Genomic DNA, 13,929 nt, shown 5'->3' on the forward strand with positions numbered 1-13,929 from the left:
CAAAGAAGTGGGATTTATTCCTACAGTACTTGAGTTCTTCCAATTTACCTCCTCCGCCAGTGGATTTGAGGTCTATTTTTGCGTTTATTTTGTCCAGAATGGACTTGGGACTCAGTTTTTCTTCAGTTAAGGTGTATTTAGCTGCGGTGTCAGCTTTTCATCCATCTATTGATGGGTTTTCAGTTTTCTCGCATCCTCAGACGAAACAGTTTTGTAAAGGTCTTATTCGCCTGTACCCTCCCCGTCGTTCTCCGACTCCGGCCTGGGATTTGGCTTTAGTTTTGCGGTTTTTGATGGGAAAACCCTTCGAACCACTGGCCACTTGCTCTCTAAAGTTGTTATCGCTCAAGACTGCGTTTCTGGTGGCCATTACTTCTGCTCGTCGAGTCAGTGAGTTGTCTGCTTTAAGGTGTGATCCACCATACTTGATTTTTTCCCCTCATGGGGTGTCGTTGTCTTTGGACATCTCCTTCTTACCGAAAGTCGTTTCGGAGTTTCATCTACGTTCAGATATAGTTTTGCCGTCATTTTTCCCGTCTCCTGCCAATGAAGAGGAACGGAAATTGCACTCTCTGGATGTTAAGAGGGCGTTGCTGTTCTATTTGGGCAGGACCAAGTCTTTTCGTCAGTCTCCAGCCTTGTTTGTTGCTCACAGTATGCCCTCCCTAGGGAAGAAGATCTCTTCCCAGACGCTGTCCAGGTGGATTGTGGAAGTAATCAAGCTATGTTACGCTTTGGCTAAGAGACCTCTTCCAGGTCAACTTCGCGCCCACTCTACAAGGGCGGTGGCGGCTTCCACAGCTTTCCTGAGAGGGATGCCATTGGAGGACATCTGCAACGCTGCGACTTGGGCTACTCCGCTCACCTTCGTGAAGCATTATGCCCTTGATGTCCGGTCTACTCGTCGTGTGGCGTTGGGTCGGTCTATCTTGCAGACGGCGCAGGTGTAGGGCCTCGGCCCCTCCTCCAGGTAAGAGTTATTGCTTGCTATTCTCCCAAGGGTGTGATGCACAGAGACCACGAAGAAGATAGACAGGTTGCTTACCTGTAACTGGTGATCTTCGAGTGGTCATCTGTGCATTCACACCACCCGCCCTCCTTCCCCTCTGCTCTCGGCCCTTCATCTTGTTTCTTTGAAGGCTGTTGGGCGGCGGTCAGAAGGAACTGGCGGGATCTGCGTGCCCCTCCTTGGTCATGCGCAGTGGAGTCGGCGCGTGACCTGGGAGAGGCGCGAAAATCCCTTTTTGCTAGCTATCGGTACCGAGAAGGTTCAGCGCAGGCGCAGTGTATCCCAAGGGTGTGAATGCACAGATGACCACTCGAAGATCACCAGTTACAGGTAAGCAACCTGTCTTTCCATTTCCTTCCTAATCCTAAACAGTTTCTGAAATATAGGCAGTACTCCTTCCCCAAAAAGCAATCATTCCCCCCAAAGGACGGTTATAATTCCAACACTCATATCAGTTTTGTGCATTCTGTTCTGCTTCTGAAGAATAGGATACATTGGATAAAGGCTTTTTAAAATTGTGTTGCCTTTAGATTCAAGCATAACGGTTGTTAGTCCAGTTTATGAAATGTTGGGTAAACTGGCACGGGAGTGGGAAGAGAGCGAAAGGGCTGACGGTGGCATTGAGAGGTTGCTGTTGGCATGTCCATTTTTAGTGAAAACTGAAACCCAAAGAACCATTTCCTTTAAGGGAGTATTGAGGAGTTTCTTGAGGTTGGGAATGAGCTCCATGAGGGACGGGAACCTGACTTTTGTCTGCTTTTGTGTCCTCGCCGGTCAGTTTTCAGTTGGAGCTGAAATTGCTTGCGCTTGCTGTTCTGCTTGCTTGTTTTCACTTCAAAATGTAGGAAAGCCTCCGAAACATGCAGAAGCTGTTCAGCGCTTTAGCAGAAGTTGAATCCCAGATGCCCTTCCTGACAAAACAGGAAGTCCAGCGGGGGACACGGTGTATGGCAGAGTGCATTCTGGGGAAAGAAGGCGGAGCCTGGAACAGGTGAAAGAAATACAAGGAAATGCTTGAGTGAGGGGTGGTGAGCGGCGATTGACCAAGAAAGGCTGAGATGGGAGGTGGTCTGGGTTTATCTGGCCCAGCATGCTGTTAACTGCAGTGGGCAAGCAGATGTCCCCGTAAACCCAAAGCAGGGGCACAGAGCCAAAGCCTTTCCGTGGTGTTGCCCCTTCAACCCCAAACGGCTGTTACCGAGAAGTACACACTTCTTCTGAACGCTGTGTCTGTGTTTGGCCCTTGATGGACAGTAAGCTGTGAAAAGATGTATCCTCCATGAATTTCAAAACCAAGCAAAGGTTAGTGGAAAGGAGGGCCAAAATTAAAACCTTTTCATAAAAAGAGGTACATGTATTTATTGATAATATCAAATTAAAACATATATAGGGGCCCAATTACAACCAATATATATATAAAACATAACCATAACCAGGGCTAAAAGAGTTGACCTGACGCGTTTCGGCCGAATCGGCCTTCCTCAGAGGTCATACAAATGTGGCTAGATGGTAAATAGTTACATTTTACTTGTGAATATTGTGGCAACACAATTAAAGAAGGTTATTTGTGGACCATAGGTGGATTTTATAATCACTGGGCTAGTGATTGCACTAAAAAGGTTTCATGTGCATATTTATCCTGTGCCTGGTTACTTTACTTCTGAACAATTTACTTTATGGTCCTTATTGAATTTGTATTTTGTATATATTCCTGATTGTGTATTTATGAATGTAACTATTTACCATCTAGCCACATTTGTATGACCTCTGAGGAAGGCCGATTCGGCCGAAACGCGTCAGGTCAACTCTTTTAGCCCTGGTTATGGTTATGATACAGAGTCTACCATTTTCTCCAGAGGAACTGATCTTTGCTACCTGAAGACTGGTTGGTTTTAATTTTGGCCCTCCTTTCCACTAACCTTTGCTTGGTTTTGGAGTTCTTTGTTAGGTTTAGTTTCTTTCCCTTTCTTGTTCCTCCATGAATTTGCCACCTCTGAAAAGAGAATTAACCGAAGCTCATGGCAGTTACTTGCTACATCTTGTGTCAGCGAGTTCCATAAGTTAATCTTCTCCCTTTCTCACAATACAAGAACTCGTGGGCACTAATTGAAATCGCTGAGCGGTCAGGTTAGAACGGATAAAAGGAAGTCCTTCTTCACCCAAAGAGTGATTAACACATGGAATTCACTGCCACAGGAGGTGGTGGCGGCTACAAGCATGGACGGCTTCAAGAGGGAATTAGATAAACATATGGAGCAGAGGGGAACTCTCAGTCTGGGGCAAGTGATGCTGTGTATTCTTGGTGCTTGGGGGGGTGGGGGCAACAGTGGGAGGGCTTCTAGTGTCCTGGCCCCACTGCTGGACCTCCTGATGGCACCTGGTATTTTTGGCCACTGTGTGACCCAGAGTGTTGGACTGGATGGGCCATTGGCCTGATCCAACATTGGCTTCTCTTATGTTCTTATGTTTTAAGAACATAAGAAGAACCTTACTGAATGGGACCAGTGAGGGTCCATCTAGTCCAGCATCCTGCCTCACACAGTGGCCTCAGCCAGTTCCTTTGGAAGGCCGACAACAGGGCAGAGAGGCTGAGGCCTTCCCCTCATAAGAACATAAGAAGAGTCCTGCTGGATCAGACCAGTGAGGGTCCCTCTAGTCCAGCATCCCATCTCACACAGTGGCCTCAACCAGTTCCTCTAGAGGGCCAACAACAGGGCAGAGAGGCTGAGGCCTTCCCCTCATAAGAACATCAGAAGAGCCCTGCTGGGTCAGACCAGTGAGGGTCCATCTAGTCCAGCATCCTGCCTCACACAGCGGCCTCAGCCAGTTCCTCCGGAGGGCAGAGAGCAGGGGTGGCCAAACTTGCTTAATGAAAGAGCCACATAGAATAAATGTCAGATGTTTGAGAGCCAGAAGATATGAACAAACACGACACGTTTTTACTGGGAAATATGCAGATTTGTTCTTTATTAACATTAAATAAGACTGCCAGAAATAATAACAAAAGCGGTAAAAGCAGATATTGATAATGATATTTATCTGTCCAGTGATATTTGTTTGCTAATGATATTTAGCTTCCCCAGCCGCCCTGCTGGGAGCCACACAATATGTGGGAAAGAGCCGCATGTGGCTCCCGAGCCACAGTTTGGCCACCCCTGGCATAGAGGCTGAGGGCTTCCCCTCATAAGAACACAAGAAAAGCCCTGTTTCAGCCCAGTGGTCCATCTAGTCCAGCATCCTGTCTCACACAGTGCCCTCAACCAGTTTCTCTGGAGGGCTGACAACAGGGCAGAGAGGCCTTCCCCTCCTAAGGACACAAGAAGAGCCCTGCTGGGTCAGACCAGTGAGGGTCCATCTAGTCCAGCATCCCGCCTCACACGGTGGCCTCATCCAGTTCCTCTGGACTGCCAACGACAGGGCAGAGAGGCCGAGGCCTTCCCCTCATAAGACTGTAAGAAGAGCCCTGCTGGATTAGACCAGTGAGGGACCATCTAGTCCAGCATCCCCTCTCACGCAGTGGCCTCAACCAGTTCCTCTGGGGGGCCAACAACAGGGCAGAGAGGCCGAGGCCTTCCCCTAATGTTGCCTTCTGGCTCTGGGATTCAGAGGCTTAGTGACTCTGAATGTGGAGGTTCCCCTCAGCCACCAGGGCTAGTAGCCATTGACAGACATGTCCTCCATGAATCTGGCTAATCCCCTTTTAAGACTTCATTCCTGTGACCATCACGACAGCCTCTGAATTCGACGTTTTAATCACTCTCCCAGTAAAGAAGGATCTCCTCTCGTCCGCCTTCAGCTTAAGGAAATGGTTTCTTTTGTCATTCTTCTGACTCTGCTATCCCTCAACATCACTGGGTGCTCCTGAATTCCACTATTAGGAGGAAGGAGAGTTTCCTCTCCGCTTTCTCCACCCTGTGCATAAATTTATAAACCTCGATTCTGTCCCCATTAGCGGTCTTTCCCCCCCCCCAACTTAAAAGCCCCCAACCCTGTAGCCTGCCTTCATAGAGAAGGTGTTCCATGCCTCGATCGCTTTGTCATGAATGTATTCTATTACATTTTTTTTTTACAAAATTCTGCCTTGCTCCCAAAGTGACCTGGGTAGTATGTGTGGCTCTCCCCTCCTCCACTGCAATAATAGCTAAACAAAACCTCCATGTTCTCAAGCACTCTACCTTTTGAGTTCTGGAGGCTGTGGAGGAACACTGGGGCCAGGCTGCTTCCTTCAGGATCTCACTGTGAATCTCCCCGGAGCACCCGTCTGATCACTGTCGGGGGCAGGATCCCGAGATAACGGAATGGCCTTTTGGCCGGTTGCTCTCTTCCAGGTGCTGGGTTTTGGACAAGGTGGGGAACTTGGCCATGGTGTTCTTTGTGGATTTCGGCCGCTCGGCCACCGTCCCGCTGAACGCCCTGCGGAGGCTGGACAAGGATGACTTCTGGACGATCCAGCCTTTGGCACAGCCGTTCGTGCTCCACAAAGGTAGGCAGCGGGTATGCCCAGCTTTTTCAGCACGATCCGCTTCAGAGGACCATGTCCCAGTTGAGATTGTATGCAGTAGGAGAATCACACTGTCACGATTGGTGTTCCTCCCTAGACCCGAGTGTCCCGTTGCCGTTGTGAGACCGCTTGTCGCTTTGAAACTGGCACCTCAGAATGCGAACGGGCCGGGTATTCCGCTCATACACCAGCTTCCGTTCCTGGTTTTCGGTCGTGCGCACGCCCTCTCTCTCTCTCTTGCTGCTCACGATCCGTTCCAGCTTCCTCTCTGGTGCCTTCCGTTTCTCCACTTTATTAGTCTCACAATCAACATCTGCTACAAATAACAATCTTCCCCATGTGTTTCCCATCCACCCCGGTCCCTAGTTGTGTTTTCCTGTTTCACGTGTATCTCTGTTCTCTGTATCCCGGCTTTAGGAGTGTGAGAGGTAGCGGCTCGCTCGGTGCCTTCCTCGTTGAATCCCGTACCAACGGCTGGTAAAGGGTCTCGTATGTTCACTCGAGCTCGTCCCTTCCGTGGTTTCGAACCATGTCCTCCCTGGCCCCCAAATGCGACTCCCGAACCTCGTTCCTCTGTGGGTGGTCTCGAGGAAGTCGGCGCGAGTCGCGCCAGTCCCGCCGCAGCGGACACACACCTCCAAAGGTTTAAAGAAAAAAGAAAAAACAAGCTGTATGCAAGCGCTATTCAGAATCAATGCTCAAAACACATGGGGATTTTTTTTTTTAAGTGCTGATGTCAAACCATGTATAAATGACGGCGTTACAAAGAAGGACAGGAGGTCCAAAAAGGTGCAGGTTGACAAAGTTTTCCGGAATACAACTCCGTTTCGACTGGCTTCATCTGAACAGGACCTTGTGGAACAGTAAGATGTCTTCTAAGTTTCGTTCATCATAAAGTATGATAGCGAACATCGTATCAGTTTGGTGTAGTGGTTAAGTACGCGGACTCTAGTCTGGGAGAACCGGGTTTGATTCCCCACTCCTCCATTTGCACCTGGCTGGATGACCTTGGGCAAGCCATAGCTCTGATAAGAGCTGTCCTTGAAAAAGTTCTGTCTCTGACATAACTTCTGTCAGAGCTCTCTCAGCCCCCCCACCTCACAGGGTGTCTGTTGTGGGGAGGGGGAAGGGAAAGGAGTTTGTAAACCGCTCTGAGACTCCTTTGGGTAGTGAAGGGCGGGGTATAAATCCAATCTCTTCTCTTCTTCTTTTACCTCACAGGGTGTCTGTTGTGGGGAGGGGGAAGGGAAAGGAGTTTGTAAACCGCTCTGAGACTCCTTTGGGTAGTGAAGGGCGGGGTATAAATCCAATCTCCTCTTCTTCTTCTTTTCCCTCACAGGGTGTCTGTTGTGGGGGGGGGGAGGGAAAGGAGTCTGTAAGCCGCTCTGAGACTCCTTTGGGTAGTGAAGGGCGGGGTATAAATCCAATCTCTTCTCTTCTTCTTTTACCTCACAGGGTGTCTGTTGTGGGGAGGGGAAGGGAAAGGAGTTTGTAAACCGCTCTGAGACTCCTTTGGGTAGTGAAGGGCAGGGTATAAATCCAATCTCCTCCTCTTCTTTTACCTCACAGGGTGTCTGTTGTGGAGAGGGGGAAGGGAAAGGAGTTTGTAAGCCGCTCTGAGACTCCCTTGGGTAGTGAAGGGCAGGGTATAAATCCAATCTCTTTTCTTCTTCTTCTTTTACCTCACAGGGTGTCTGTTGTGGGGAGGGGAAGGGAAAGGAGTTTGTAAGCCGCTCTGAGACTCCTTTGGGCAGTGAAGGGCAGGGTATAAATCCAATCTCTTCTTCTTCTTCTCCATAAAACTCTCATCATGCTTTAGTGCTCTATTCTACAGTTGCAGTGAAATATTCCAAAGAGACATTCAGAAAGGAGGACAGACATCAGCACTAAAAAATCCCCCCCCCCCCATGTGTTTTGAGCACTGATTCGGACTCGCGCTTGCATACAGCTTGTTTTTTCCAGTTGAAATTGTAACAGAATATACACCTGAAACAAAATGTAATCAGATCTGTCCTTTGAGAAAGTGTGTGGGAAAACACGTTTGCAATAAGCTAGCCTTCACGTCAGAGCAAGAAGGAAGATCTGTATGGTGAAATAATTTTTGGTGAACTCAGTTTGAACACCTAAAACAGTTGTTCTTAATAGTGTGGCTTGGAACTACTAGACTCACACTTCCATACATCCTCTGAAGAAGATATTTTGTGTGTTATTCATCTGTATGGTACAGTCCTTGTGTGCATACAGTATTGAAGTGTGCATTAATTTGCTTATAATGAGAAGAATATTTGGGTTTTGTGTACCGTGTTGGTGCACAGTTCTTTTTTGTTTATTGGTCTACACTCTACGCAGGCAGGCAGGAAAGAAAGAGGCTGTCCCAAAAATAGCCGGTCACCGAGACCCGAGTGCCGTGTGACGGAGTGAGCTCCCGTCTCTGGCCCCAGCTCCTGCCAGCCTAGCAGTTCGAAAGCAAGAAATTGCAAGCAGATAAATAGATATCGCTTCAGTGGGAAGGTAACAGCGTTCAGTGTGCCTCGGCGTCTAGTCATGCTGGCCCCATGACCACGGAAACGTCTTCGGACAGCGCTGGCTCTTCGGCTTGGAAATGGAGATGAGCACAGCATCCCTATAGCCGAATTTGACTGGCTTTCGAGCAAGGGAAACCTTTATCTTATCTCAGCTGGTCCCCGTGCGGACAGTGAAACCCACGCAACAGAACCTGTCACAAATGCAACCCTCTCCTCGTAGTTAGGAAAATTTGACTTGCTTTCTCTGAGCTCTCTTTGGGGCAAGAACTTGTCCTGGGTAGCCACTGCTGACCAGTGAGCATGCTTGGGCTGCCAAAACCAGGTCCAAAGACTCGATAGACCTCAGGAGCCATACTGGCTGCTGTATCAACCCCTCCCATGTCCAAAACATCAGCGTCGAATTGTGCTGGAGGACATTGTTGGAGACTGGAATGGTGATGGGTGGACATGAAGGGCCTGTGAGGAGAATTCCAGCCTCTCCTTTAGCCCCCCCCCCCCTTAATGAAAACTCAGCCTGAGGAAGAATGTTGTGGAGCCAAAAAGCCAGCTCGCTTCTGTGTGGCTTTGAAGGTTTGACATTTCGTCCGCACAGCGGAAACCTGATGACTCTTCGGTGCCACTTGCAGGCAAGGCAGGGCGGTGCGCTTTGAAATCGGGCTCAGCCAAATGTTTGACCTGGAATGGTTTCAGGGGAAAAGGTCATGAGCAATGCTCCCTCTAAGCTGTGGAGTCTTGTGAGCAGAAATCCTGCTTTGTGAGCTCCTGGCATTAAAGTTGTGAGCAAACGATTTGGCTGCTGCATCAATTAGTTTGCTCTGGAGCCATTCTTCCTGAGCTAAGGAAAAAACGTGTGAGCCGGAGGCTAAAAAACTGTGACCTAGCTCACACTCACTCAGATTAGAGGGAACACTGGTCATGAGTCTAGAGGGGGTTGTTCGGAGGGAGTATTCTCCCCCTCCCCTGACCCTTACCCCTCCCCTATATGCTAGCATGAATTCAGGGCTTTGAATCCCCCCCCCTTTCCTTTTTAACTCATTCTTTTCCTCCACACTGTACAGCTCGACAAGTAGCCAATAAGGTTTGGCTGTGGGCCGATGTCATGAAGGGCAAACGATGTCAGGGCTGAATACGCCCTCAGTGACATCAGTTTGCCCTCGGTGACTCTGGAGTTCAAAAGGAAGGGATTATTTTAAAAGAAAACCCAGCAGCTTGTTGGTGCTATGAAAAAGATGTGCTTCCTCTGTTTTTTAGAGCCACGCAGCCAGCAAAGAGGGTAGGGTTGTCTTTGCCCTGAAGGCACAGTTGACCATGAAACTGATCTTGGGGTGTGTGGCTGCCCCTTTGGTGGAGGGCTGTGTAGAAACATTCCCCCCACATCTCCGTGTAATTCCTTCCAAAATCAATGGCTAAGGAGAGGCTGGCTCTGCCAAGTCCTTTATACATTGAGACGGGGGTGTGACTTCGGGCCAGAAAGAACTCTGCACATCCTCAGGAGCCCCCTTCTCTGCAGCCACTCACCAAGGTCCTGGCCAGTGCTCCCTCTAAGCTGTGGAGTCTTGTGAGCAAAAATCCTACTTTGGGAGCTACTGGCATAAAAGCTGTGAGCGAGCGATTTGGCTGCTGCATCAATTAGTTTGCTCTGGAGCCCTCCTTCCTGACCGAAGACAAAAACGTGTGAGCCGGAGGCTAAAAAACTGTGAGCTAGCTCACACTAACTCAGCTTAGAGGGAACACTGGCCTTGGCCGCCTTAAGTTCTACAGTTGAAGGGAATCTTGGCACTCGTGGGTCGGGCAACGGACTGGAACGAGTGGGTGGCCCCCATCACTGAGCCTGGTGCGTCTCTGTGCCCCACTTTTGAGCCCAGCCCCCCAACAGCTACTGGTGTTGACTGCCAGTGGACCCTCAGAGCAGCCCTGTAGCCAGAAATTTTGGGTTGGTGGGGTTGGTGGGGCATGGGGAGATGTTGTGAGGCAGCAGGGGAGGAAGGAGGGAGAGGAGTGGCCGCGTGCCTTCCTTGGACTCCAAGCGGCGATTTTTCTGCAAGCCTGATCAGCTGGAGGGCCCTTTAAATCAGGGGGTGTCAAGCATGCAGCCCGGGGGACCGGATCAGGCCCCCCCGGAGGGCCTCTGTCAGGCCCGCGGTAGAACTGGCTGTCTTCTGCTTCGTCTTCCAGTTCTGCTGCTGCTGCGTCATCGTAGGTTTGCAGCTGACAGATGCACACCTGAAGCAGCGTTCCCTCTAAGCTGAGCTAGTGTGAGCTAGCTCACAGTTTTTTAGCCTCCAGCTCACACATTTTTTGTCTTAGCTCAGGAAGGAGGGCTCCAGGGGAAACTAATTTATGCAGCGGCCGAATCACTCGCTCACAACTTTAATGCCAGTAGCTCACAAAGTAGAATTTTTGCTCACAAGACTCCACAGCTTAGAGGGAACATTGACCTGAAGAGCAGACTCAAGACTGCAACAGCACAGACATTTTGATGCAGTAACTCAGAGCAAGAGGTGTCAGTTATCAGACACGGTTAGATAAACAAAATATGGCAAGAGTGCTCATGTTTTAAGCATGTTTTTGTTTTAAGTTAAAAAAAAACAACCCTTTGTGTTTGTATCCTTTATAAAGTTTATATCTCTGCTACCTGGCGTTACATTTTGTGACACACACGGCCTGGCCCAACAAAGGTCTCATGTATGTCAGATCCGGCCCTCATAACAAATGAGTTCGACACCCCTGCTTTAAATCTTGGAGGAGGGGAGGGAGGAGGGCGGCTGCAAGACTTAAAGGGCCCTCCAGCTGATTGGCGGGCCACGTGCACCTGCTGATCAGCTGGAGGCCCTTTGAATGTCACAGGAGGGGGGAGAGGGGCGGCAGCTGTTGTGGGGGTGGAGCCCCAAAATGCCCCACTGTAGATACAGGCCTGCCTCAGAGGGTATTTTTTTAAAGGTTTTCAGATTTTTCTGCAAGCCGGCCAGAGACATTTGGAAGCGGGGGGGGGGGGGGGTCGCCTCAAGGTAGCAGGAAAATCCGTTTAGCATTGTTGTAGCCCCGATCTACAGATTTAGATATCCGTAAGCGGGAGCCACACGTCGCCATTAGATATATAGATGGGTATTAACAGATGCGTTTTTGCCTGGTTTGCCAGGTTAACACCACAGATGGGTTTTAACAGATGCGTTTTTGCCAGGTTCGTCTACTGTTGCTGACCTCGTGGAGTGGGCCCCAGTCGAAAAACAATTTGGATTAAGATCTTAGCTCAGGAGCCAGAGGCAACCTGTAAAGTGATTGTACTTGGCCCTGTGAGTCCCTCCATCTTGAAATCATGTTTAACACAATTAGCATTTGGCCACGGGGGATAGGACCTTTTTGGTGGTAGCGCCTTGCTTGTGTAGATTCTGCTGCATGTTCAGCTGGTCTGGAGCCCACGTGGCTTGTCAGCACCAGGTTAAAACGTCGCCGTTTCCGTGGGCTTTTGAGCGAATGTGATGCTGAGCTTTAAATGTACTGATTTGTCCTTTTTCTTTTCTTTTTTTTAACTTTGTTGTGTCCTTGCTGTCACGTGGATGGCACAAGCTACCGTCGGCAGGCAGATTATGAATTTTTTTTTTTTAACCGCCCTGCTTTTTTCTTCCAAGCCAAATGAGCAGTTTTAGAACAGTGAAGCCAAAGCCAGAATCCTCTCCCGCCCCCTCATTTATTTATTTTTGGGTTTTTTTTCTGTCTCCTGTAGGCATTTTCCCTCCTCAAATCGTGGTCCGTCAAATCTTGGAAGGGAGGGTGATACAGCAGTCGCAGATGGAGGTAGGACGTTATGTAAAGAGTGTCACAGTATTCTGCGGGATATTTGGTATTGGGTAGGTGGGGAGAGATGGATGTTCCATAGAAGTGGGGTTTTCCTCCTCTTAATGTCCGAGTGCTGACACCACTCTCCTGAAATAAATTGGGAGGGAGTCCCCTTGCAGCCAGTGTTTTTTGAGAAGTCATCTTTGCATTGCCACAGAGCTTGCCGTGGCTTTGGTGATTTCAGAGGCTGACAGCAGAAGGAAATAAGGACACATAAGATAAGCCAATGTTGGATCAGGCCGATGGCCCCTCCAGTCCAACACTCTGTGTCACACAGTGGTCAAAAATACCAGGTGCCATCAGGAGGTCCACCAGCAGGGCCAGAACTCCAGAAGCCCTCCCACTGTTGCCCCCCCCCCCAAGCACCAAGAAGACAGAGCATCACTTGCCCCAGACCGAGAGTTCCCATCTATACCTTGTGGCTAATAGCGACTGATGGACCTCTGCTCCTTGTGTTTATCCAATCCCCTCTCGAAGCCGTCCATGCTTGTAGCCACCACCACTTCCTGTGGCAGTGAATTCCAAGTGTTAATCACTCTTTGGGTGAAGAAGTACTTCCTTTTATCTGTTCTAACCCGACCACTCAGCCATTTCATGGAGTGCCCACGAGTTCTTGTATTGTGAGAAAGGGAGAAAAGTACTTCTTTCTCGACCTGCTCTATCCCATGCATAATCTTGTAGATCTCAATCATGTCACCCCTCAGCTGTCGTTTCTCCAAGCTAAAGAGCCCCAAGCGCTTTGAGCTTTCTCCATAGGGAAAATGCAGGACGGTAGCTCATTACCTAAACGCTGAGTGCGTATTTTCAAAATTAATTCATATGCCACCTTTCTCCCCAGTTGGTACCCCAAGTGGTTTACATCATCCTATGTTTCAGCCTCACAACAATCCCATGAGGTCAGTTAGGCTGAGAGCATGTGACTTGTCCTAAGGTCACCCAGCGAGCTTCTGTGGCAGAGAGGAGATTGGAATCTGGATCCCCTGGATCCTATTCTGACACTGTAGCCGCAACCCCGCGCTGGCTCTGGAGCCATTGGTGCTTGCCACCACAAGAGAGTAACAGGCCAAGGGTCTTTGCAGAAGGCAGCTGCTTTGCACAAGTAAAAAGCGAAGGCATGGGCGGCATGCAGCTCTCTTTCAGCCTCCGTGGAGGGATTTTCAAAGAAGACCGTTGGAATGACACCTTAGTTGAGACGGGAGGAGCTGAGTAAGATCACCTTGTCCAGGTGAAAGTGGGAGGGTAAGGTGGATCAGGGCGAAGAGCACCGAGCTCGCTTCTACGATAGGCAGAAGCAGGGCTATTTTGGGGCAGGGACGCACAGGAATGGAGTTCCGGCTGGCTCCCAAGTTGGCCACGCCCAGCAGGAACTCATTAGCATAATAGGCCACACCCAACAGCAGAAACTCATTAGGATTGGCAACATCAGGGGTGTGTGGCCTAACATGCAAAGGAGTCCCTGCTCCAAAAAAAGGCCCTGGGTTTTGACAACAAACAAGGTAAACAGAATAACGTGGGTGTGGCTGGATTACCACACTCCTGGTAACATGGGGGTGTGGCCTAATATGCTAATGAGTGGTGCACTCAGGGGTGTGGCCTAATATGCTAATAGGTTTCTGATTTTGGGTGTGGCCTATTATGCTAATGAGTTCCTGCTGGACTTTTTCTACAAAAAAAGCCCTGGGCAGGAGTAATGGATACAAGAAAGCCTGTCTACCGACAGTCAACAAAGGTAGCCGGAGGAGGCCGCGGGATCGCGGGGTGTTTTGTCAGCTGTCACAAAACCGACTGAAGGTGCCAAAGAGTGAGAGTTTGTGGAACAGGAGCATGGACGTCTCAAGAAATCTTTGGAAAATGCTTAGCAGTGTGCTGAAATTAAACCAAGGAACCTGCAGTGGCAGGGCAGCCTGTGGAAATAGTCACGAGGTGTACTAGCGGCGAAGATATTGCGAGACCCTGGTCACGCAGGAACAGTCGGGTACCCGACAACGGAGGGATCTGGTTGGCTCCAGGTGGGAGGTGAAAGCATGTAAACGGGAGAGGTGTTAAAAGGTTTTGTC

The 13,929-nt window shown here is 49.5% G+C and overlaps 1 protein-coding gene across 1 annotated transcript in view; it reads left to right on the top strand.

Moving 5' to 3' along the window:
* The window catches only part of TDRD10 (tudor domain containing 10), a 46,809-nt gene extending 40,867 nt beyond the window's left edge, over window positions 1–5,942 (top strand). Inside the window, exons 7-9 of the mRNA XM_015419099.1 lie at window positions 1,855–2,000; window positions 5,338–5,503; window positions 5,928–5,942. Coding sequence (XP_015274585.1) covers window positions 1,855–2,000; window positions 5,338–5,503; window positions 5,928–5,942 — 327 coding nt within the window. The remainder of the gene's footprint in view (window positions 1–1,854; window positions 2,001–5,337; window positions 5,504–5,927) is intronic.
* Window positions 5,943–13,929: the final 7,987 nt, after the last annotated feature.

The sequence above is a fragment of the Gekko japonicus genome, unplaced genomic scaffold (genome assembly GCF_001447785.1).
Source record: "Gekko japonicus isolate JY-2015 unplaced genomic scaffold, Gekko_japonicus_V1.1 scaffold25, whole genome shotgun sequence".
Classification (NCBI taxonomy): Eukaryota; Metazoa; Chordata; class Lepidosauria; order Squamata; family Gekkonidae; genus Gekko; species Gekko japonicus.